The sequence below is a fragment of the Festucalex cinctus genome, chromosome 20 (genome assembly GCF_051991245.1).
Source record: "Festucalex cinctus isolate MCC-2025b chromosome 20, RoL_Fcin_1.0, whole genome shotgun sequence".
Classification (NCBI taxonomy): Eukaryota; Metazoa; Chordata; class Actinopteri; order Syngnathiformes; family Syngnathidae; genus Festucalex; species Festucalex cinctus.
Window position 1 is genome coordinate 17650995 of NC_135430.1, and position 20545 is coordinate 17671539.

At 39.3% G+C, this 20545-nt stretch overlaps 3 protein-coding genes across 10 annotated transcripts; all 3 read right to left on the reverse strand.

The window, feature by feature from the left end:
• Positions 1-19: 19 nt before the first annotated feature.
• LOC144008988 (copine-3-like) lies at positions 20-8566 on the reverse strand. Of its 3 annotated transcripts, XM_077508402.1 has the most exons (17): positions 8422-8566; positions 7767-7897; positions 6893-7072; positions 6661-6735; positions 6521-6592; positions 6359-6439; positions 6070-6159; positions 5303-5401; positions 5065-5151; positions 4604-4663; positions 4397-4530; positions 4220-4274; positions 4092-4143; positions 3859-3992; positions 3260-3496; positions 2701-2813; positions 20-1702 (listed from the first exon to the last, which is right to left on the reverse strand). In XM_077508402.1, exons 2-16 carry the CDS (start codon positions 7893-7895, stop codon positions 2703-2705), a joined length of 1596 nt encoding a protein of 531 aa, XP_077364528.1. In that variant the 5' UTR covers positions 7896-7897; positions 8422-8566; the 3' UTR covers positions 20-1702; positions 2701-2702. The 3 variants fall into 3 exon arrangements, with proteins under 3 accessions (XP_077364528.1, XP_077364527.1, XP_077364529.1); XM_077508401.1 differs by lacking the exon at positions 2701-2813; XM_077508403.1 differs by lacking the exon at positions 2701-2813 and having other exon boundaries at positions 7767-7883; positions 8422-8555.
• A 1412-nt stretch (positions 8567-9978) lies between these two features.
• LOC144009031 (copine-3-like) lies at positions 9979-15637 on the reverse strand. Of its 4 annotated transcripts, none has more exons than XM_077508490.1 (16): positions 15541-15637; positions 13837-14000; positions 13590-13772; positions 13346-13420; positions 13196-13267; positions 13025-13105; positions 12851-12940; positions 12091-12189; positions 11932-12018; positions 11785-11844; positions 11561-11694; positions 11385-11439; positions 11250-11301; positions 10601-10734; positions 10274-10510; positions 9979-10203 (listed from the first exon to the last, which is right to left on the reverse strand). In XM_077508490.1, the coding sequence occupies exons 1-16, from the start codon at positions 15545-15547 to the stop codon at positions 10093-10095; spliced, it is 1641 nt and encodes a 546-aa protein (XP_077364616.1). In that variant the 5' UTR covers positions 15548-15637; the 3' UTR covers positions 9979-10092. The 4 variants fall into 4 exon arrangements, with proteins under 4 accessions (XP_077364616.1, XP_077364618.1, XP_077364615.1 ...); XM_077508492.1 differs by having other exon boundaries at positions 15597-15617; XM_077508489.1 differs by lacking the exon at positions 15541-15637 and adding an exon at positions 14590-14742.
• A 135-nt stretch (positions 15638-15772) lies between these two features.
• On the reverse strand, positions 15773-20483 carry LOC144009032 (copine-3-like). 3 transcript variants are annotated; one of them, XM_077508494.1, is made up of 16 exons: positions 20422-20483; positions 19674-19846; positions 19181-19360; positions 19013-19087; positions 18661-18732; positions 18495-18572; positions 18343-18432; positions 17634-17732; positions 17474-17557; positions 17336-17395; positions 17116-17249; positions 16969-17023; positions 16779-16830; positions 16545-16678; positions 16212-16445; positions 15773-16134 (listed from the first exon to the last, which is right to left on the reverse strand). In XM_077508494.1, the coding sequence occupies exons 2-16, from the start codon at positions 19827-19829 to the stop codon at positions 16027-16029; spliced, it is 1611 nt and encodes a 536-aa protein (XP_077364620.1). In that variant the 5' UTR covers positions 19830-19846; positions 20422-20483; the 3' UTR covers positions 15773-16026. The 3 variants fall into 3 exon arrangements, with proteins under 3 accessions (XP_077364620.1, XP_077364619.1, XP_077364621.1); XM_077508493.1 differs by lacking the exon at positions 20422-20483 and adding an exon at positions 20187-20311; XM_077508495.1 differs by lacking the exons at positions 17634-17732; positions 20422-20483 and adding an exon at positions 20187-20311.
• Between the last annotated feature and the right edge of the window lie 62 nt (positions 20484-20545).

A 20545-nucleotide genomic window follows, 5' to 3' on the forward strand; every position in this document is an offset into this window, starting at 1 on the left:
GTATGGATAACAACAATAGTGGGATTTCCATCCACCTATTTTTATTAAAATTTTCAAGAATTGCGAAAAAGAAACAGAATGGAAATGCCAGAAATTCAGGGGGGACAAAACAAAAAGTTTCCGCTTGAAGGGAGTGGATTTTGAAGCGTATCGAAAAAGGGAAAATGCGCATTTTGGCTATGGAAACAGCTTCTGCAAATAAGCGGCAAGACTGGAAAAACGTCACACGTACGTCTGTTGTCACAAACATGGCAATATAGTAAAATATGCTTTGGGAGACAAAGAAACACAATTCTTTTTAGACTTCATTCAAGAATAAAAACAATGCAATTATTGATGAAAAAGCAAAGAAACGCTACTGTTTATAAACAGTTACTAAACCAAATTATGGCGAAATGTTTTGACAAGCCGTGGCAATACTCTCAGAATGACGTCGTCTCACGGAGCAGTCTCCTCTTACCGTACTATTCGCAAAAGAAGAACGGATGGAAACGAGCATAAGTCGCATGTCCGTTTTGCGCATTTTCACAAAATTCGCTTAAAATATTTGGATGGAAACCTGACTGTGGTAAATATGTTAAATCATGGTGTTGCTTGGCCACAATTACTATATAGTACAGTATGCAAATACTGTTGAAAAATACTGAATCATGCACTGTATGTGAGTTTCTCTGTAGACTTTCACATTAAAATGGTGTGACTTCTTAAGAAGAGTCTGTTTTTCTTGGGTCACGTGACTGGATAAAATGTTGCTATTTTACATCAGGATGCACATAGATGACCATGGAACACCAAAAAATGTAGAATTGCATTGTTTTTTTTGTTTTTTTTAAATTTAAGATAAACGTGCTGGATATTAATACTGATGCAATTATTTTTGCTGCCTCTATTAGCAATACAATGCTAGTTTTGTTTCATTAATGCTCTGATAAGTCGTTCTAATCAGTCAAGCTGTTCTGAGTGGGCTAAGGTAATCGACAGGCACAACGGGGAAACAAAATAAAACACAGAAGGTATTTGTATAATTTCAACTAACTGCTTTAAAAAAATATATAGCATACTATAAAAGGTATACGCGGAGTTTTGGCATTTCAGTGAACAAAACAATGGCAACATGATCCTGGTGCAAAAATCAGCATCATAAAAAGCTATTTGAGCTACATGAGGATGTAAACTTGAGTCCACAACTACCTGTAGATTGTACTAACAGCATATCATAACAGCTACTAACTCCTAATGGCACAAGTTAAACAAAAAGACTAAAAAAATATATTTTTAAAAGCGCTTGTACTACAGATTAAATAACCCGCAGCAGTGTACATATGTGTAGCTGTTGCAATGAGCCTATATGGCCTCGAATGGAACATAATATGATGGTATGGTAAACTGATATTTGTGTACAAATCATTGGAGTGCCTGCATTGTCACGTGCAAAATTGGTCAGCAAAGGTCCATCTTATGAGCTGCCTGTCTCCTTTGCTTTATAAAGAGTACGATTGGACAATAATTTAGAGTGTTTGCTTTGTCTTACATGTCTGGGTTTTAGCGGGCGATCAAGTTAGGTAGAACAAAATCAAATGACCTCTGCAGCCTTGGCAACAGGATTGTTGTTTGGTGGACTCAGCTTCATGGTGTTGCAAAACTCCACCAGCTGACCTGGAACCTCAGCCAACACGCTCTTCGCCAGTGCTTCTTTTGGAGCCTGTGATAATGAGGACAGATTTGGCATTTATGAAATGAAGGGAGAGGTGGAGAGGAACAAATGTGGACTGACAGACAAAATTTTGAGCACGCAACTGTTGGCGCTTGTAAAAATATGAAAGACCAATTAACAATAAACACAATCAATGGAGACAGTTAGAATGTTTAAGCATGCCGACACTATATTACTTTTGTAGACCACGCAGATGATTTCCAAACATGCAGGAGAAGATGAGATGAGATGAAAACAGGCTGATCGAGTGGTTTTGCTCAAGAGCACTTCGGCAGTGCTCAAGAAGGATACTATACCTTATGGAGTTTTGTGTTGGCAATGGGGTTGAACCCACTGGACCTACTTTAAAATATTTTCTATATTTTTTTTTAAATATGACATGGTCAATTATGCTATGTGGCTAACGATATGTTCTCTGCTCGTTTTTAATCCAGCTCAGGGGGGAGCGTCCATTTTGTCACGTGCTGTCGAATGAAAATGACATCACAGTTGGTCAGGCTCGGGTAACAACCAATCACGGCTCAGCTTGAGAACATCACATGATCAAACTCAGAAAACAGTTGCGCCTTCATTGGTCGTTACCTGAGCCCTGACCAACTGTGATGTCATTTTCAGTCGACAGCAAGTGATAAAATGGCCGCCCCCTGACATTTTTGGGTTGACTCCTATAAAATAGATGAAGATGCTATGGAAAGCGATTAGAACTTCATTATCCTTAATCCAGCTTCATGTCCTCACCAGTAGTAAAATGCCCGTTAAGTTTTTCCTCACTAGTAACATGACACGTGTGCTTCGAGTATGCCAAAGGTGTCCTGAATTGTCTTACTGAGGACAAAGATCGTACTAGTGCAGCTTGATATCGAATAAATGCTCAAATGGCTTTCCATAATATGCATGCTAGGTTTCAGCTGAGTCATTAGCATTTAGTGAGGCAGAAAACAGTGTGGGAGGGTTATATGGGGCTTAAGACCAAATATGTGGGGTACCCCTATGAAGAAGTGGGCTCGTGGGGAGGCTTCAGTTTGAATAACCCAAAGAAGGACGCCACTTGTTGAGGTAACTCTGCCAATACGCTTTGTGAAAGAGCCTGGCTGGGCGCCTGCAGAGAAATAAGGCACACAGACGGGCTACATTGGAAGGACATGGACACCCTTGGAAGTGTGTCATGGAAAAGTGGGATGCGTGCAGTTTTTAAAGGGGACATACTATGGGAAAAATAATTATTGGTGTATACTTATAGTTGGGTGAACAAGCTGTTTTGTGCCCTTTATTGAACCACAAACTAGCACTGTATTTCTCAAGCCCAACCAAGGGACATTTTTCTATTATAGTTGTTGATTCTTTGCAGTATGGGCTATTGCGACACCTGAGAACTGTTTCAAATTGTTAAAATAATGTATTATGTCTCCTTTAAAGCAATGAATTAGTGATGTTAACAGCTTAAGCTGGAAGCACCCCCCCCCCCCCCCCAAAAAAAAAAGAGAAGAAAATCAAAATAACCACACACAACCTGAATTTACATGATGCGGCAACTAATCGACTTACATTTTGAAACTGCCTGAATGGTACAAATTGGACGATGTCACGCATGGCGGGCTCTCCCGCCAGCGAGCGAAGACGCCCGTCGTCTCCATCCAGGAACTCCATCGCGGTGAAGTCGGCGCCGCCCACCCCCACGATGATGATGGACATGGGCAGCCGCGAGGCGTTGACGATGGCGTTGCGTGTGTGATCCATGTCGGTGATCACGCCGTCAGTGATGATGAGCAGCACGAAATATTGCTTTAAGGTGGAGACAAAATAAAAAAAGCAACAGCTGAGTCACGATGGAAATACAACAAAAAGTTTTGTATTTTTTGGAAAATTATTATTCAAACTTTCAAAGATGAAATTTTTATTTAATTTCAATTTAAGTTTGATTTGATTTTATTATTAAAAAATACTTGAATCCATAGTCGTTTTGTATCACTATATCTGGCATGAATAGTAATGCTTTTTTTTTTTTTGCACAACTACAAAAGTGTACATTTGTAATGCTATGTCTATATTATGCCAGTAGGGGGCAGAAGAAGATTGTGTTTTAACACTATCAAGAAACAGTTTTCTTGTACTTCTGTGTCAGAACGCAAGAGAGAGTCACTCACTGATGCAGTTTTCTGTTGCAGGGCTTGATTTGCAAAGCACGCAACATGGTTGATGATTGGTGAGAAGTTTGTGGGTCCATAAAGTTTAACCTGCGGAAGGCAAACCCTGTAGGCCTCTACTATGCCTTCAACACCTGCACAGCAAAACCACAATGACGAGCAAAGCAATCAGTAATATAAAAATATATATATATAAAAAAAAAAAAAAGCAACAACTCTCATTTTCAACATACCTGCGCAGAATGGATTTGTGGGGTTGAAGTTGAGTGGAAACTCGTGGGAAACCTGTTAAAGAAATGTTATCAGAAAAAAAGTAAAATTTACACATCTTAAAAAAAATAAAAATAAAAAATTGTCATACCTGCCATGTTGGGGGGATCTGTGCCCCGAAACCAAATGCTGGAAACATCTTGTCACTACACAGGAGAGACAAACAAACATAGTTTCTATTAAATCAAATGGGCCTTGGGTGTGAGGAAAGAACACAAAAAATAATGTGCTTTTCTTATAAATTGTGTTTCATATGTATCACGCATACCTATCATAGTCCTGGATGACGTTGCCCACTGACCAAATAGCAGAGAGGTATTCGTTTACTCCCTGCGGACTGATGTAATGCAAAGACTGAGGTGACTTTGGATCCCCATTGGAACCAGTGAAATCTATTGCTACCTGCCAGGAAGATAAAGCAATAATTGAGCAGTGGAAATAAGCCCTTCTATTTTATTTTATTTTTCCCACTCACAGTGAAGTTGAGTTGACAGCCCCCCATAACATAATCCAGGAATGTGTACTCTTTGACCACCTGAAATAAAAATCAGTGTTAATGATTAACATCCATCCATCCATTTTCTTGACCGCTTATTCCTCACAAGGGTCGCGGGGGCTGCTGGCGCCTATCTCAGCTGGCTCTGGGCAGTAGGCGGGGGACACCCTGGACTGGTTGCCAACCAATCGCAGGGCACACGGAGACGAACAACCATCCACACTCACACGCACACCTAGGGACAATCTGGAGCGACCAATCAACCTGCCATGCATGTCTTTGGAATGTGGGAGGAGACCGGAGTACCCGGAGAAGACCCACGCGGGCACGGGGAGAACATGCAAACTCCACCCAGGAAGGTCCGAGCCTGGACTCGAACCGGAGACTAATGATTAACAACTACTTGCAAAAAAAAACAATCACCACAGTTAATTTTATACCTGACAATGTTTCACGCTCACAACACCAGAGTTCTTGTAGCCTTTCTTCTTTTGTTTCTTTTTACTGTTGATGCACTCAAATTCCGCCTGAGGAGAAAATGGTCGCTTAGTTATCACTCCAGCTGCATATCCTCAAATGGCTAACCAGGTATTAGAAATAGTACCCCATAATGAGAAAACAAACATGCTACTCACTACTTTGAACTGAGGTTTATTTATTTTTTTAATATGCTCGTACCGGAGAAGTCCGCGATGCTTCTTGAAGTCGCTTCATCGTGGTCTCAAAAGTACCGATGAGATCATGCGAGCCGTCGTTGTCGTAATCAAAACAGTCAACCTGGAAGAAATGAGTGGAAGCCCTATAATGTGGAAGTCTACATAAGTAAATATCAACAATGCACACAGGGTAACAAAAGCAGCGTTTTAAAGGTTTGCTGCACCCAAAATGCTCAAACTTAAATTCCTTCAGTTTTCATTGTAGGTGATGATGGAAGTAAACCAAAATAATTTAATGTCATTTGAGTGGAACAATACTTTAAAAGACACCCAAGGACAAAAAGACATGCAAAACATGAGTGACTGCAATACACAAGTTGATAAATCTGCTATCAGACAAATGTTCGATGAGCTGGATGAAAGAAATTGAGAAGAAAGTGCATTTCCCATCTAATCTAATCACACTTCACCCATATTCATCAAAGTCATGTTAAGATGAACAAACATGGTGATCAATCCGGATAACTCACTTGTCCTTTATCCTTGAAAACCGCTTCCTTCCTGAAATGTTCGCTTAGAAGTTAAGAGAGTACGCGTCATCCATCGAGCCTGCGCTAAATACACTAATCAGGTCATCGTGTGATATATAAAGCCAGCAAAATGTGGAAACTGTGTCATGTTTATTTGTGGAATATTTTGATTGTATAATGGTACCATAAACCTGAAAAGTTTGTTGACCCCCCCACTTTGTGGTTTAAAAAAAAAAAAAAGCCAAATATATTTAGTTACTTTGATAGGTTTCTCCATGTCGCCTGCACAGAGCGATTGCACGGGAATTCGGAAGGGCCTCCATGTAGGATTCAAGTTGTTCTTCACCACCTAAGGGCGGAACAAATGGAAAACATCATTGCCTCATACAAGATCAAAGACATTTTAAATGTTAAGACAATCAAGAGACGTCAGTTGATATGTGTCTCGCTAGAAAAAAAAAAGGAAAAAAAAAGGAAGTATTGCGTCCATTAACGCCATTTATTGCACACTTTTCAAAGCACGCATTACATAGCAGTGTCACTCCTACCTCTGTTCTGTGAGCCAGTTGCCATCCAGTTTCTGTCTGCTTGTAGAATTCCAGATACGGGTCAGACTTGCCAAAGAAATCCTGCCAATTATAAAAAGAAGAAGCACTTTTAAATTCAAAACACGATAATATTTTCACATTCATCTCTGATCTCCTTAGTACCTTGTTGTCCAGTTTTCTTGCCTCCACCTCAAAATTTGCCACCCTGTTATCTTTGATTTCTTCTGCGCAGATCTACACAACAGGAAGGGTAAAGAATTGTGCGGTGAAGTCTACAATGAAGCGGGCTTTCGATTACTCACTGTGATGGTCCCTTTTCCAGCTGGTGACTTGTTCTTCAAGACCAGCGGTCTGGTCAGTTTTCTACTGGACACAACCTGATTGATTGTTTTGTAATAAAAAAAAAAAAAAAAAAAAAAAGAAAAAGAAAAAAAAACACATGACACAAGATTATCTAATTCTGCCAGAAAACAATCATCAAAAAAAAAAAAAAACAGAACGTGATTTATGTATGCCAAGTCAGGGAAACCTTACCTGGCCCAAGGTACACTCCAGTTCTCCTAAGAAGTCGTCATCGCTCAGGTCAATGGTCTTATTGTCAATGTCATAAATCCCAAATTTCAATTTCTGCACCATCTCAAAGTAGTAGTCGATGACAAACTTTTTGGCAAACTTTGGGCAGAGGCAATTCTGGACTTTTTCTGTGCGTTCCACCTGTAGAGAAATTAAGTTGTTAAATTAAGACCAAGTTGTACTTAGCTGTTTTTAATTTGCATTCCGTTGATGAGCTTTCTGATGGTGAACAAAACACAGAAATAAAAAAAAAATAAAAAAAAATACGTTCTCATTACTGTTTAGTAAAGCCAGTATTTCCATCTGTAGGTTAATGATTACTAGTGCTCTGAGACAACCTTGAGTTACATTGCTCAACATAAATTAGCACACCAGCTGCTTTGTAACCATTTCTCAGTGAGCACAAGCAATTTAGCTTCGCTCCACTTTATTGGTGTAAACTCATTTGTAAAAGAAAAATAATAATGTGTGCACATTGACATATCTTATTCGAAATCAGTGGCGCACATTTGTAAGGGTATTTCGTAGTCAGAGGGAAAAAAACTGGCTTTCAAGTCTGGTTTTGTAGCTGCAGACGGTCGTTCCTTACCCATCTCTCCATTTATCCATCTAGTAGCTATTGATTTTCTGTTGGGATGTACTCATTTATGTTTATCACTGCGTGTAAAGCCCACTTTCCCAATTTACAAATTGTACACTATCTGCAGAGTATAAATATGCATCTAGTAACTAACTATTCCAACTCAATGTTTCTTGCTAGTCTTGAACCACCATCAGCTTTGGACTGAGCTCGTTTGCTACACAGATTTAATGAATGCAGATTCTCTATACTAACCTCATACCACTGGGAATTCGAGTTCATTAACAGCACGCACAGAGGGTCTGATTTGGATCCAATGTCTTTGTCCAGGAGATTATCACAGGAAACTGTCAGTTCCACTTTGGTCACACACTGGGCAGCCATGTCTGACAATTAGCAAGATGGGATTGAGCAGATACACAAGAGTCTTAACATTTAAATTGGAGCAACGTAACATGTGTAGGAAAAAAATACCCAAACGCATACTTATTTGCACACACAAAAAAATGTGAACATTGTGTGTAATAAACGAATAACTAGAGAATGCTAAGAGTATTTTTTAAGGTCCAGCTACTAAACAAGACTGGTGGGCGTTTATATGACACATGAGCGAGAAGTATGTTTATTTGGCGGAAATTCGACTGACTGGAGTAAATGACTCGCTGTAGTTTCAACACCGTAGTCTTCAGGTTACATAACATACTTGCTTTTTGCTTCCGCGGTTAAAACGAAACAATTCTGCTTCGGTTACATTTAGTAAACATGTTACTGTGCCTTATAAATGCTAATTTAAAACGTTCCATAACGACCACTTTGCGCTAACAACAGAGCGGTAAACTAAGCTAGCTACTAAAGAAACTGACGAATAACAACAAACGTAGCTTTGGCGATAATTCAATATTCGACTTACCGTTAGAATTTAGAAAAGTGACACGCGTCGCCAAAATTCAATGAAGGATGTTGAGTTTTTTTATTAGGCGTGGTTAGTGGCTACAACACTCTTTGAAGCTTTTCAAGTCGCCTTGTCAACTACCTCATTTGTGGAGCATGGTGACTACGCCTACCAACAGTATGACCACGCCCCTTTGGTGTTAAAAAGGGAGGGGGTGGTAAGATATTATTGTTATTATTATTATTATTAATATTAATTATTGTTATTATTATTATTATTATTATTAATCATAAAATAATAATGTGTATTGCATTTTTATCACTAAACAAATATTGTTGTAATGGAAGTTCACAACGGTAAACACGGTAAAGCGTTCGACTGTATTTCCTCTTTTTGTTGATAGAGGGCGCTAGCTGAAAACGTACTTTACATAGAATGCTACTTGCAAAGTTTGACAAAATTGACACCTCATATTTCATGGGGAAAAAAACAAACGCCTGTTAATTTATTGTAATCCAGTTCCGTATTGGTGGCTTCAAAAACGCATCATAGTTTAGTATGTTGTTCCAATTAGTTTTTGTTTAATGCCATACAGTTTTCAATTATATATGATTGGACAGACACAAAATCAATGTTAATATAAATACAGTTCTCTGATATACGCAATGAATGTTACAAAATAATTAAAACCGAACACAATTACAATGTGTTCAATGCATGTTGTAGGAACAATCACAAAGAACTCTTTGTCTCTGGAAGCTAAACATTATGAGAAATGCCAAAGCAGAAATGTACTATTACTTCAGTACATCACGGTGCATAAACAATTCTTACAATGTTCAGTAGTCCTGCTGTGTAAATAGCATGTTAGCGTCAAAACTGTTGCTCAAGGCACGGTCAGAAAATCAATTTAAACAGCAAGAACAAACATTTATGAACAACTTCAAACAACTTGTATGATATTGAAATGAGGCACATTTGAATCATTACTCCAATCACGTATTATTGGAATCTTAAATTCAGATTGAATTGTTTCGACATAGAGAGATGATTGACTGCGGCATCAGTGCAAACTGACTGTGTAGTTTTTAGTAATATCAACAAAAGATGAATAATCCAGAACGCCCTCTCATTTACACAATGCTGCGGTCGGCCTGATTTGAAACCTGCCAAACAATCATGTGACATTTGTCTAGGGGAGGAAATTAAAATTATTGGTGATAGTTATCAGAGCAGAAATACAAAGTTGTTTAGACGTTTTGTTGCCTTTGTACACTCAAGGACAGAGGAACTTGTTACAAATACGCCATGTTTTCTTTTTTCAACATGTTCAGGTTTCCAGTAAAGATAATATTGTTAGTACACAATTTCAACTTAAAAAAAAATAAAAAATTCTCCCTATGCTTCTGCATGACGTGTAAATAAAAAAAAAATAAAAAAAAAGGTTGCTAATATAGTAAAACACAAGTACCCATACTTAACAAAATATTGGAGGTAGATATTTTGAAGTGGGTCTGTAAACATTTCTATATAGGCACGAGGCTATTACGACCAATTGTTCATCATGAAAATCACTTAATTGGCACTTAATATATTTCTTTTTAAATAAAAATAAAATAGTGGTTTAGCAGAGCAGGGTAATTCATTAGTGGCATCTTTCAGCTCCAACACTTATGTTCACTTCCAATTCTAAGAAGGACTGGGGTCAGCGGGGGGCTTCAGGTCAAACAAGTTGAAAAAAGAGGCCACTTGGTCAGGTAACTCAGCCAACACGCTTTGGGCGAGGGCGGCGGGTCCTGCCTGAAATGGACGAATCAAACGTTTGCAGTCTTACCGATAGAGATGATGAATGGCACGCAAGTTTAAATACCTTTTGGAACTGCCTGAATGGCACAAACTGGACAATATCTCTCATGGCAACCTCGCCTGTCGGGGAGCGCAACAGTCCGTCATCTCCATCCAAGAACTCCATGGCGCCGAAGTCTGCCTTGCCCACCCCGACGATGATAATGGACATGGGCAGACTCGAGGCTTTGACGACGGCGTCGCGAGTCTGATCCATGTCCGTGATCACTCCGTCGGTGATGATGAGCAGCACAAAGTATTGCTGTGAAACAAAACGGTCAAATGTGATTCAGAATTCTCACGATTAGTATTGGCTACCAAATGCCAAATTCGACATGATTTTGACACTCACGGAGGCAACATGCTGCTGTAAGGCCTGGCGGGCAAAATGGGCAACATGGTTGATGACCGGGGAGAAGTTTGTCGGACCGTAGAGCTTCACCTGCGGCAAACACTGCTGGTAGGCCTGCACAACGCCTGCAATGCCTTCAAAACACATCAAAATAAAGACCACTGGTTCAAATGCTGCAAGGAATTTGGTTCACACAGTGTGATTTCTATATTATTATCATCAATTCATACTATGTCGAGTAAAAAACAACAACAAAGTGGCCGGACGAATATGTGCAATATACAGAACGTATGGTGTTCCACAGGGTTCAATTCTGGGGCCCCTGCTGTTTTCATTGTAAGTGCTGATGGTGGGTTCCATGTCAAGAAAACACTTTTTAACTTTTTAGAAGTTGTGGAGAAGAAGTTGTGTGCCTTCAGACACCTCCTAGATACAAACTCACTTTGATGTATTACCGTGCGCTGGACTGGGAAGCCAACATTGCAGTAGATTGTGGTTTGCACACACCTTTCATTTCCTTACGCTTACCAACACGTGACAACACACAATGCATGTTTGAACGGCTAATTTGTTTCCAGGTGGCAGGGATCCAATAATTACATCATATGTGTTCTAAGTTGTAATATTATTAGCTTTAGATTTTCATTACCTTCACAAAATGGATTTGAAGGGTTGAAGTTGACAGCAAACTCATGGCTGACCTGCAAAAAACAATTCAATTCATCTGTGCTCTAATCCACTGTGATATCTCAACATCCATAAATAAATTAAAAAAAATAATCACCTGCCACGTAGGAGGGATCTGAGCTCCGAACCCCAACACAGGGAACATTTTATCGCTGCAAAAAAAAAAAATAATAATAATAATACAACGGATTAGATTACTGAATTTCCAATATTATAAATGGCTTGATTACTATGATGGGCCCATCTCAAACTGCGTTTACATTTGTACATTACCTGTCATAGTCTTGGATGACGTTACCCACTGCCATGATAGCCGAAAGGTATTCATTATAGCCATGAGGGTGGATGTAATGAAGGGACTGTGGAGAGTTGGGATCCCCATTGGAGCCTGTGAAGTCGATGGCGATCTGGTCCGAGTAGATCAATAAAGATGATTAGAAATAAACGACAGGATATTGAAAACGTGTTGTAACGAGAAGATGTAAATCGGAACTCACAGTGAAGTTAATCTGACAGCCGCCAAAAATGTAATCAAGGAACGTATACTCCTTCACGATCTGCATATGAATGTGACAATTTTAGTCAGCCGTAAATATAAATACGCACTAAATGGAGATCAGGAAAAAAAAAAAAACATTGAGTACCTTGCATTGTTTGATAACTATAATACCGGAGTTTTTGTAACTTTTCTTATTCTGCTTCTTCTTCCGATTGATGCATTCAAACTCAGCCTGAGGATGGGTAACAAATATAAAAGTCAAGTTCAATTCCAGAATTTAAACACGTTAGAGTTCAAAGCTCACCGCGTAAGTTTGCGTTGCCTGCTGTATTTGGCTCAGCGTGGTCTGAAAGGATCCAATGATATTATGTGAACCGCTGCTCCTGTAGTCGTAACAATCCACCTGGAAAAATCATGTGAGACAGGAAGAGGCAAATCAAGTCGCCGATTCCCAATATGGCAAAAAACACACAAAAGTAAGTAGTCTACATATTACCAATTGAAGTAGATGAGACAAAAGGATGATGCATGCGCTGTTTTAACATACATGCAGCTGCACTATGTTAAAAAAATGACGAACAGCAAGAAGGCTCAAGTTAAACTAACCCCTTAAAAGCGGCTCAGAAGAGGCCTGACAGTTGATTTTCACCTCATCCCGCAAATTTCCTTCACAACATTATGTTATTTAAAAACCTGAAATCCTGTGACGTCGATGTGTTTCGGACTTTTGCATGTCCCACAACAGACAATGGATCCTAAGACCACACATGGCGGGTACAGTAAAACTCACTTGCAATTTGGCTGGAAATCACCTCTTCCTGACAAGTGTGCTTAAACAGGGTTAGAGGGCGACAGTGAACACAAAACACAAATATAAACTGATGCTACAGTATTTCTGCTTATGGCTGAGATGGTCAAACCCTCAGAAATGTAGCTGAAGCAATCATTAAGTACGTAGACTTCATTTTCTTTTTATTGCATTAGTTTAAAGAATAATATACATAATTAATAATGTCTCTGACAGTGCCAAAAATAGATTATAAATATATGAGATTTATTAATACCTTTATAGATTTCTCCACATCACCTCCACAGAGTGCCTGAATTGGGATTTGAGAAGGTCTCCATGCTGGGTTCTGGGTGTATTTGACCACCTGCACAACCACACAAAAACTCAAAAAGTTACAAAAAAAATAAAAAAATAAAAAACACATTCGAACTAGTAAAGCAACATGTACCTCTGTCCTGTGAGCTAACTGCCATCCTGTTTCTGTCTCCTTGTAGAATTCCAAAAACGGGTCCGCCTTGCCAAAAAAACTCTGAAATTTTGAAGCAAACACATCGAGGTTGGTTCAAAGTATATCCATAAACATTTGTGTGAATATTCTCAAACAAAAAAAAGTTGATACCATCTTGTCCAGTTGTCGACCTGCGATTTCAAATCGCACCACTCTGTTGTCCGTTCTTTCTTCTGCGTGGATCTATCAAATATCAAAAATCATAGTGCTGATTTTAATATTTAAAAAACAAACATGAGGTCTCAGAATTTGAATAATCACAGTAATGGTTCCAGCTCCTGCAGGCCTCTTGTCCTTCATGACAAGTGGTTTCATTAGATTCCTCGAAGACACCACCTGGACAGGAAAAAAAAAATGTTAGTTTTCGGTGTATGTAGTGTCTTAACTCATTCACTGCCATCGACGGAAAAAGACGTCAATGTCAATTTGTTTTGCTGGACTGGCAGTGAACGTGTTAATTGAAAGAAATAAAATAAAATAACTTGTAAATCAACGAGCGTTTTACCTGTCCCAATGTGCACTCCAGTTCCCCCAAGAAGTCCGCGTCCCGCAGACTGCAGCCGACATTGTCGTCAATGTCGAACATCTCAAACTTCAACTTCTGCACCGTCTCAAAGTGGTAGTCAATGACAAATCCTTTGGAAAATTTAGGATTGAGGCAGTTCATGATTCTCTCTGTACGTCCAATCTGAAATAAAAACATCACAAAATCACAAAAATCAGTGAGCATAAATAGTACAATAACTACTGACCTCCACCCAGCTGCTTCCAGATGTGTTCATGTAAAACACACACTGTGGGTCAGACTTTGAGAGGACATCCATGTCCATCAAATTCTCACAGGAGATGCTCAGGGCCACTCTGGTCACACAGTCGGGGACCCCCGGACGGGGGGTTCCAACTCCGGCCATCCCGACTGAAGGATTCACATAAACAAGACACAAACATTGATAAGAACAACACAATAAAATGAGTTAAAAAAAAAAAAAAAAAAGTGCTCATTGGTGTAGCATGGTGCTATTTTAGCAAGAGTATGAATTATGTCTGCTTAATTTTTGCATACATCAAAAGCCATAGACACTACCTACAGACCGGTTTGGGCTAGAATGTTAATTTTGGTAAATTGTAAATACCTGGAGTACTGCATGTACTATTGACGAAATGAGTTAATGTTTCATGTCATGCTACTTTTGTAGCCTGCGGCAGGTAACACAATTAACCGCATTCAAGATGGTAAAGATAGAGCCAATAGTTCTTATGACACGACCGTTATTGGGCTGAGCTCAGAAGTCCAACTCCGTGTGTCAAACCTCAAGCAGAAGCAATTTTCAACTCAGCTCTGGGTGAAAACAACGGTTAAGTAAGGGGGGAAAAAGCACATTTGAAGTGAAACCAATCTCGACAGCCGCGCTTATAGCAACACGGTACGGTAATACCAAGATTGTACTCTTTCGGCAAACAAATATATACTTTATTGAATATTATTGTTTTCGTTTGTAACTCACGTCGTAGTGCAGCGTAGCGACGATAAAACTCGTATGGTTGTGGGCGGTGCCCCGTACGCTCGTTTTTACTTCCAGGGTCACCCGTTTGACTCCACATAGGAAAAATCCACGAGAAAATTGTTTAAAAGTAATAAAGTTGCCGTCTCTTATATTTTATTACCAGAGGTGAGAGTTCGTCACGTAACTATGGAAGCCCATTCCCGAAAGCGTGAGGGGGGGAAAAAAAACAAAAACAAAAAACACGCCAGAAGCTAATTTCCTAAGAAATGTGTTTATATATATGAATTTAAAAAAAATTACTGTCAGAAGCCCTTTTTTGCCCTATGTGACAGTACCCCATCGTGCAGCTTTTTTTTTTTTTCTCCCTGTCAGACATATAGGCTATACCATAAATCAAGTCATAACAGCCCACTCCTGACTAACAGTAAAATATTTGTAAAATCCTAATATTGACCAATCCCATTTATTTTAAAATGAATTTATTATTATTATTATTTTTTATTTTTTTTTATTGGAATACTGACAACAAACAAACGTTATTTTGAAACCACCATCCAGTGGATATCAGAACCTGTAAAGGTGAACTGAGCTTTGTCATCCAACAGAAGTTAATATGAGAGTCAACATCAACACAACTGTCCATCATCTATTGCTTGCTCTTGCTTTTTTTTTTTTTTTTTTTTGGGCATGATAAAAAGAGCAATTCCCCATCTTGAAACTATTGGTTGTCAGGAGGAAGTATCACAAAAACTTATTTGTACAAGGGTGTGTAGACTTTCTGTATATATTGTAATTGTAGTTTATTAATCCCACTCGTCATTTCTTCCTCCATGTTTAGAAATCTGTCAATTGAACTCTATAAATGTTTGAGTATAGAGCCTTTAAAAATGAGACAATTTTAATTTTAATGAGCACGTGACAAATTTTCATAATTTCTATATTTTGACTCACCTTTCATGGAATTATTTTTGAATCATTTTAATGTAAAATGTAGACTGTAGATGTACCGTGTTAATGTGTTGTAGCGAGGGTGATGCCACACGCTTCATTTCCCAGCCTGCTTTGCAGTGCTCCTTGTTGCTCTTTACTTTATCTGAGCTGCCTGTGATGTTTTTGTTGATACATCTGTGTGATGTCATGCTAAATATCGATTATGAAAGTAAATTCAAGGTTTTCAAACAAATCTGTTGGGCTATAGTTGTTTATGTCGAGGACTGGACCATATCTTGAAATGAAAAACACATACACACATTAATGTTGAGTTTTTATGGATGTGAAAATACAATATTATGAATGTCAAAGTTAGTGTTTGTCAACATTGTTTGTGTTGGATTAAAAAAAAACTAGTGAAAACAGACTAAAATGGACAAAACGTTAAGAGAGATGCAGATGAATAATAAATATTGGGGTGATTTTAAGCAACCGATCTCAGATCACTTATTCGCTGTTTACATTTGGAGGTTTCAACTTGTAAGAATTAAAGAAGGACGACACTTGCTCAGGCAGCTCTGCCAGGACACTGTGCGTAAGTGCCACGCTGTTCCCCTGCAAATAACAAAAAAATAATAATAAGAATAATCCTAAATTCATGCTGAAAAAATGTTATGTGGCTTGCTACTTACGGAGAAACTTCTGAAAGGCACAAACTGTACAATGTCCCGTGCGGCGGCTTCCCCACTGGGTGAAAGCAGCAGTTTGTCATCACTGTCGAGGAACTCCATTTCGCGGAAGTCTGCGCCGCCGACCCCCACGATGATGATGGACATGGGCAGGCGGGAAGCCTCTACGATCGCCGCGCGTGTCAAGTCCATGTCTGTGATGACGCCATCGGTGATGATGAGCAGCACAAAGTATTGCTGCATGTGGAGCGCGGGAGGGGAAGAACATATTAGAAAACGTGTGCCAGAATTTTCAGCCTGCTAATAATATTTGGACACATTATAACAACTACTTACTGCAGCTTTATTCTGGTAAAGCCCTTGTCTGGCAAAGTGGGCAACATGGTTGATAATTGGGGAGAAGTTGGTTGGGCCCCAGAGCTTCAATTGGGGCAGACACTGCTGATAGGCACGCACCACACCCTCAATGCCTGCAATTATGTATATTCCCCACTAGGAGCAGTATCAAGGTAGGTGTTTTTTTGTTTTTTTTTTAACCAGCGAACACGTTTTTGGCACACTAGAACTTACCATCACAGAATGGATTTGATGGATTAAAATTGACGGGAAACTCGTGGGAAACCTGTGTGTATAAGAGCATTAACAAAATACCTTCATGAGAGCAAGTCTTGGTTAAAAAAAAAACAAAAAAAAAAACAATAACTTGTCTCTTGTAAGTAAAAGTGCAATCATAAACAAACGTTTTTCTCCCCCCTCATACCTGCCATGCTGGAGGGATCTGGGCTCCAAACCCAAAAACTGGGAATTTCTTGTGACTAAGAAGGGAATACGGTGAGTTTTTCCATCCTTTTATTTTATTTTTTTTGTATAAGGCTTTACTGGTGTTGAAAATACAAGATAGACGAACCTGTCGTAGTCCTGGATGACATTTCCCACTGCCCAGATTGCTGACAGGTATTCATTATAGCCCTCAGGGTTGATATAGTGCAGGGAATTGGGTGAGTTGGGATCACCATTAGAACCAGTGAAGTCAATGGCAATCTGGCCAAAGTTCGCAAAAAAAAAAAAAAGTATTAGTGGTAAAAATGTTTTAAAAAGTGTATTAAAAAATGTATTTCTGATCTCACTGTGAAGTGAAGTTGGCAACCTCCCATGATATAATCCAGGAAGGTGTATTCCTTCTCAACCTAGAGGGGTTAGCACAAAACCTTTGTCTAATAATCCAGTTAACTGGAGCAATAAAGGTTAACAAATCACAAATTTACCTGACAGCGCTTAATGTAAATGACCCCAGAGTTTTTATAGTCTTTCTTCTTTAGCTTCTTTGGGTTAATGCAATCAAACTCAACCTGTCGAGACAGGAAACGAGCACAACACTGATGCAAAAACATGGACTAGAACGGCTAACAACTTAAACATTCTTACAGGGGAGACATGTGTTGCAGTTTGCATCTCTGCGAGGGTGGTTTTAAAACTTCCAATGAGACTGTGGGAGCCATTGACATGATGGTCATAACAGTCAACCTGAACACAAAAATATATCTTGTTAAGACAATGATCTGCGATGCAGTACGAGACAGTCAAAAAAATATGCAACTACGTAAGCTAATATATACATTTTTCAATATATTTGAAATGCCAGAAACCAAAATAATCACAACATATCGTCTACATCGTCTCAGCAGTGCAATCGTAGTAAATGATCACAATATTAGTCAACGCCGCATAATACAAGAGAGCACGTATTTGTGTTCTTAGTAAATGAGAGCCAAACTCGTCAAACAGCAATTGAAAGACAAACACAAAGTCAGTTAATGCAATACAAACAAATTCAGGGAAGGAAAAATCAAAAAGGCAGACCTTTATGTGATGACGCCATGAAATGTGCAATATTGCTCATCTAGCTGGGCTGCAAGAATGGGGGAGCGTTGAAAGATGAAGAGAAAACGCAATCACTCGATATTAGTATCATTAGTAGGTTGCAGTGGCAATATTTCAAATGTAAATGTAAGCAAAAAAAAAAAATCCAAACATTTCAGCATTCTTCTGGGGTAGCGGTGCAAGAAAGGGGCGTGGTTAATAGACTTCTCCTTAAACACTCAGCAAAGTGAAATGAAAACTAAAAACATTTTACCTTTATAGTTGTCTCAACATTTCCTCCACAGAGAGACCGCAAAGAGATGCGGAAGGGTCTCCATGTAGGGTTGAGGTTGTCATGTATCACCTGCGTCCAACCAATCATAAATATAACATTTCAAGGCGTGTACGCGGTTGGGACATGTGTACCTCTGTCCTGTGAGCCAGCTGCCATCCGGTGTCTGTCCGCTTGTAGAATTCCAGAAAAGGATCGGACCACCACAAAAACTTAAGATTCCAGAGCACAGAAAAAGCCTCGGTCATGTTATGTCAACTACATATAGTATTATTTACGTCATTACATTATCCTTGGCACCTTTTTGTCTAGCCTGCGGGCAGACACCTCAAAATTAGCGACCCTGGTGTCTGATATTTCCTCAGCAGAGATCTAGAAAAGAAAAAATAAGCATTCATCAACCATTTTTGATATGTACAACATGGTCATAATCCTCTGCAAAATGAATGTGCATCCTGTACATAATTCGGCCAGCAGAGGGTAGCTGTGCGCCATTTTCGATTGAACATTTCGTACACAACAGCCAACCGACTTTTAATAAGGACAATCTAAAGCATACGTTGAAACAGGGAACACATCAGACAGTATGCTATGATAGCAGAAGGTGTGTCTCAGAAACAAGTACAATTGTGATCAGTGCTTAAACACTTACTGTGATAGTACCACGACCAGCAAGCCTCCCATCCTTCAACATTAACGGTCGGGTCATCTGTTTGTTAGAAACAATCTGGACACATGACGAGCAGAAACGCTTAATGATTAAAAAAAAAAAAAAAAAAGTTGGAAGAATGACATAATTGTTTAATTTGCAAATGCTTACCTGGCCTAGAGTGCATTCAAGCTCCCCGAGAAAATCATCATCTCCCAGGTCATAGGTGTCATTGTCTATGTCATACACGCAAAACTTGACCCTCTGCACAGTCTCGAAATAATAGTCGATGACAAACTTCTTTGCGAACTTTGGATTCAAGCAGTTGAGGATCATCTCTGTGCGCCCTAACTGATGTACCAAGAAAAGCAAAGTAATGATTGTTTGACACGTTAAAAGTTTTAATTGAGTATTGTATACAAAAACTTTCAAGTGAAATTTCTGGTTGAGCCCAAAATGCTCTATAAACTTTACAGGTGAACATAATTTGGCCTTCTGTAAACTTTTTAATGCACGTCGAATAGTTCAACATTTCCAAATTCAATTACAAGTTTAATTGAAATGGTAATTTTGTGCTGTTCTCATCATTCAGAAATGTCACCCGAAAATGCAAACTTTTTGGTAGTATAGCAGTAGAATAGCTATATTTAGGTACATTTCATACCTCGTGCCATCTAGAGTCAGATGAGTTGATATACAAGGCACACAGAGGGTCGGACTTTGAGAAGACGTCCATGTCCATGAGGTTCTCGCAGGAGATGGTCAGCTCTACTCTGCTAGGCCAGTTGGAGGTTCCTGTCGGGACTCCACCGGAAGCCATGGCAGCTGGTTGATCAACTAAGGAATGCAACACACAAAGTAAGCAATGGACAGTGGCATTTGGAAGAGAATTTGGATAGGAAGCCACCCAGATACCGTTGCTATGTTTACACACTGGCCACTAGAGGGACCCAAAAAAAAAAGGCGTGAGGGTCGTCACTGCCTCCTTGGGCGAATCTAGATTTTAGCGTCATATATACACTACATAGGGAATTTACAGTATAATTATTTGCAACCCGAATACATCGCAGCGCACTTCAGCTTTGGGGCGAAACTTAACTTTGCGGGCGTGGCGATGTCTCGCCAAAGCCAAAACATTAAAACAGATTCTCAAGACGTTCCACTATTATGTACTTACTTATCTAAAATTACTCAGTCTGGTCTGTTGTTCTTTTCCCCCGAATTATCATTTTCTACTTGCGTTAGCCGAACAGCATGTGTGGGCTGAGACAAGCTCAGCGAGCAGCCAGTGGGCGGGACCCGTCACAAGCGCTGTTTTTTTTTTTTTTTTTTTTTTTTTTTAAATCCTCCCATTAAAATGACTAATAATTATGTCGTGTTAAGCGGTGTACTCATTCTCAAGTTTAGCTTACCAATGCCTCAGAACCGTACACAGGAATTATTCAGCAAGAAAGAAGTAACACACTGACGGAACTAATGATATTATTGAATGTTCCCTATCGGTTGCATTTCGGGATCGGACCACTGCCCAGTGTG

Coding starts and splice junctions, on each gene's coding strand:
- LOC144008988 (XM_077508401.1), bottom strand. CDS start 7,895: ATGGCTGCCCAGTGTGTGACCAAAGTGGAACTGACAGTTTCCTGTGAT. Junction 6,160..6,358: donor AACTGGCTCACAGAACAGAG/GTAGGAGTGACA, acceptor TTCCGCCCTTAG/GTGGTGAAGAACAACTTGAA. Junction 3,993..4,091: donor CACAAATCCATTCTGCGCAG/GTATGTTGAAAA, acceptor TTTGCTGTGCAG/GTGTTGAAGGCATAGTAGAG.
- LOC144009031 (XM_077508489.1), bottom strand. CDS start 14,686: ATGTGGAGTCAAACGGGTGACCCTGGAAGTAAAAACGAGCGTACGGGG. Junction 12,190..12,850: donor ATGTGGAGAAATCTATAAAG/GTATTAATAAAT, acceptor TGATTTTTCCAG/GTGGATTGTTACGACTACAG. Junction 11,845..11,931: donor TAGTTATCAAACAATGCAAG/GTACTCAATGTT, acceptor ATTCATATGCAG/ATCGTGAAGGAGTATACGTT.
- LOC144009032 (XM_077508494.1), bottom strand. CDS start 19,829: ATGGCTTCCGGTGGAGTCCCGACAGGAACCTCCAACTGGCCTAGCAGA. Junction 17,024..17,115: donor GTCATCCAGGACTACGACAG/GTTCGTCTATCT, acceptor TTCCCTTCTTAG/TCACAAGAAATTCCCAGTTT. Junction 16,446..16,544: donor TTTACCAGAATAAAGCTGCA/GTAAGTAGTTGT, acceptor CTCCACATGCAG/CAATACTTTGTGCTGCTCAT.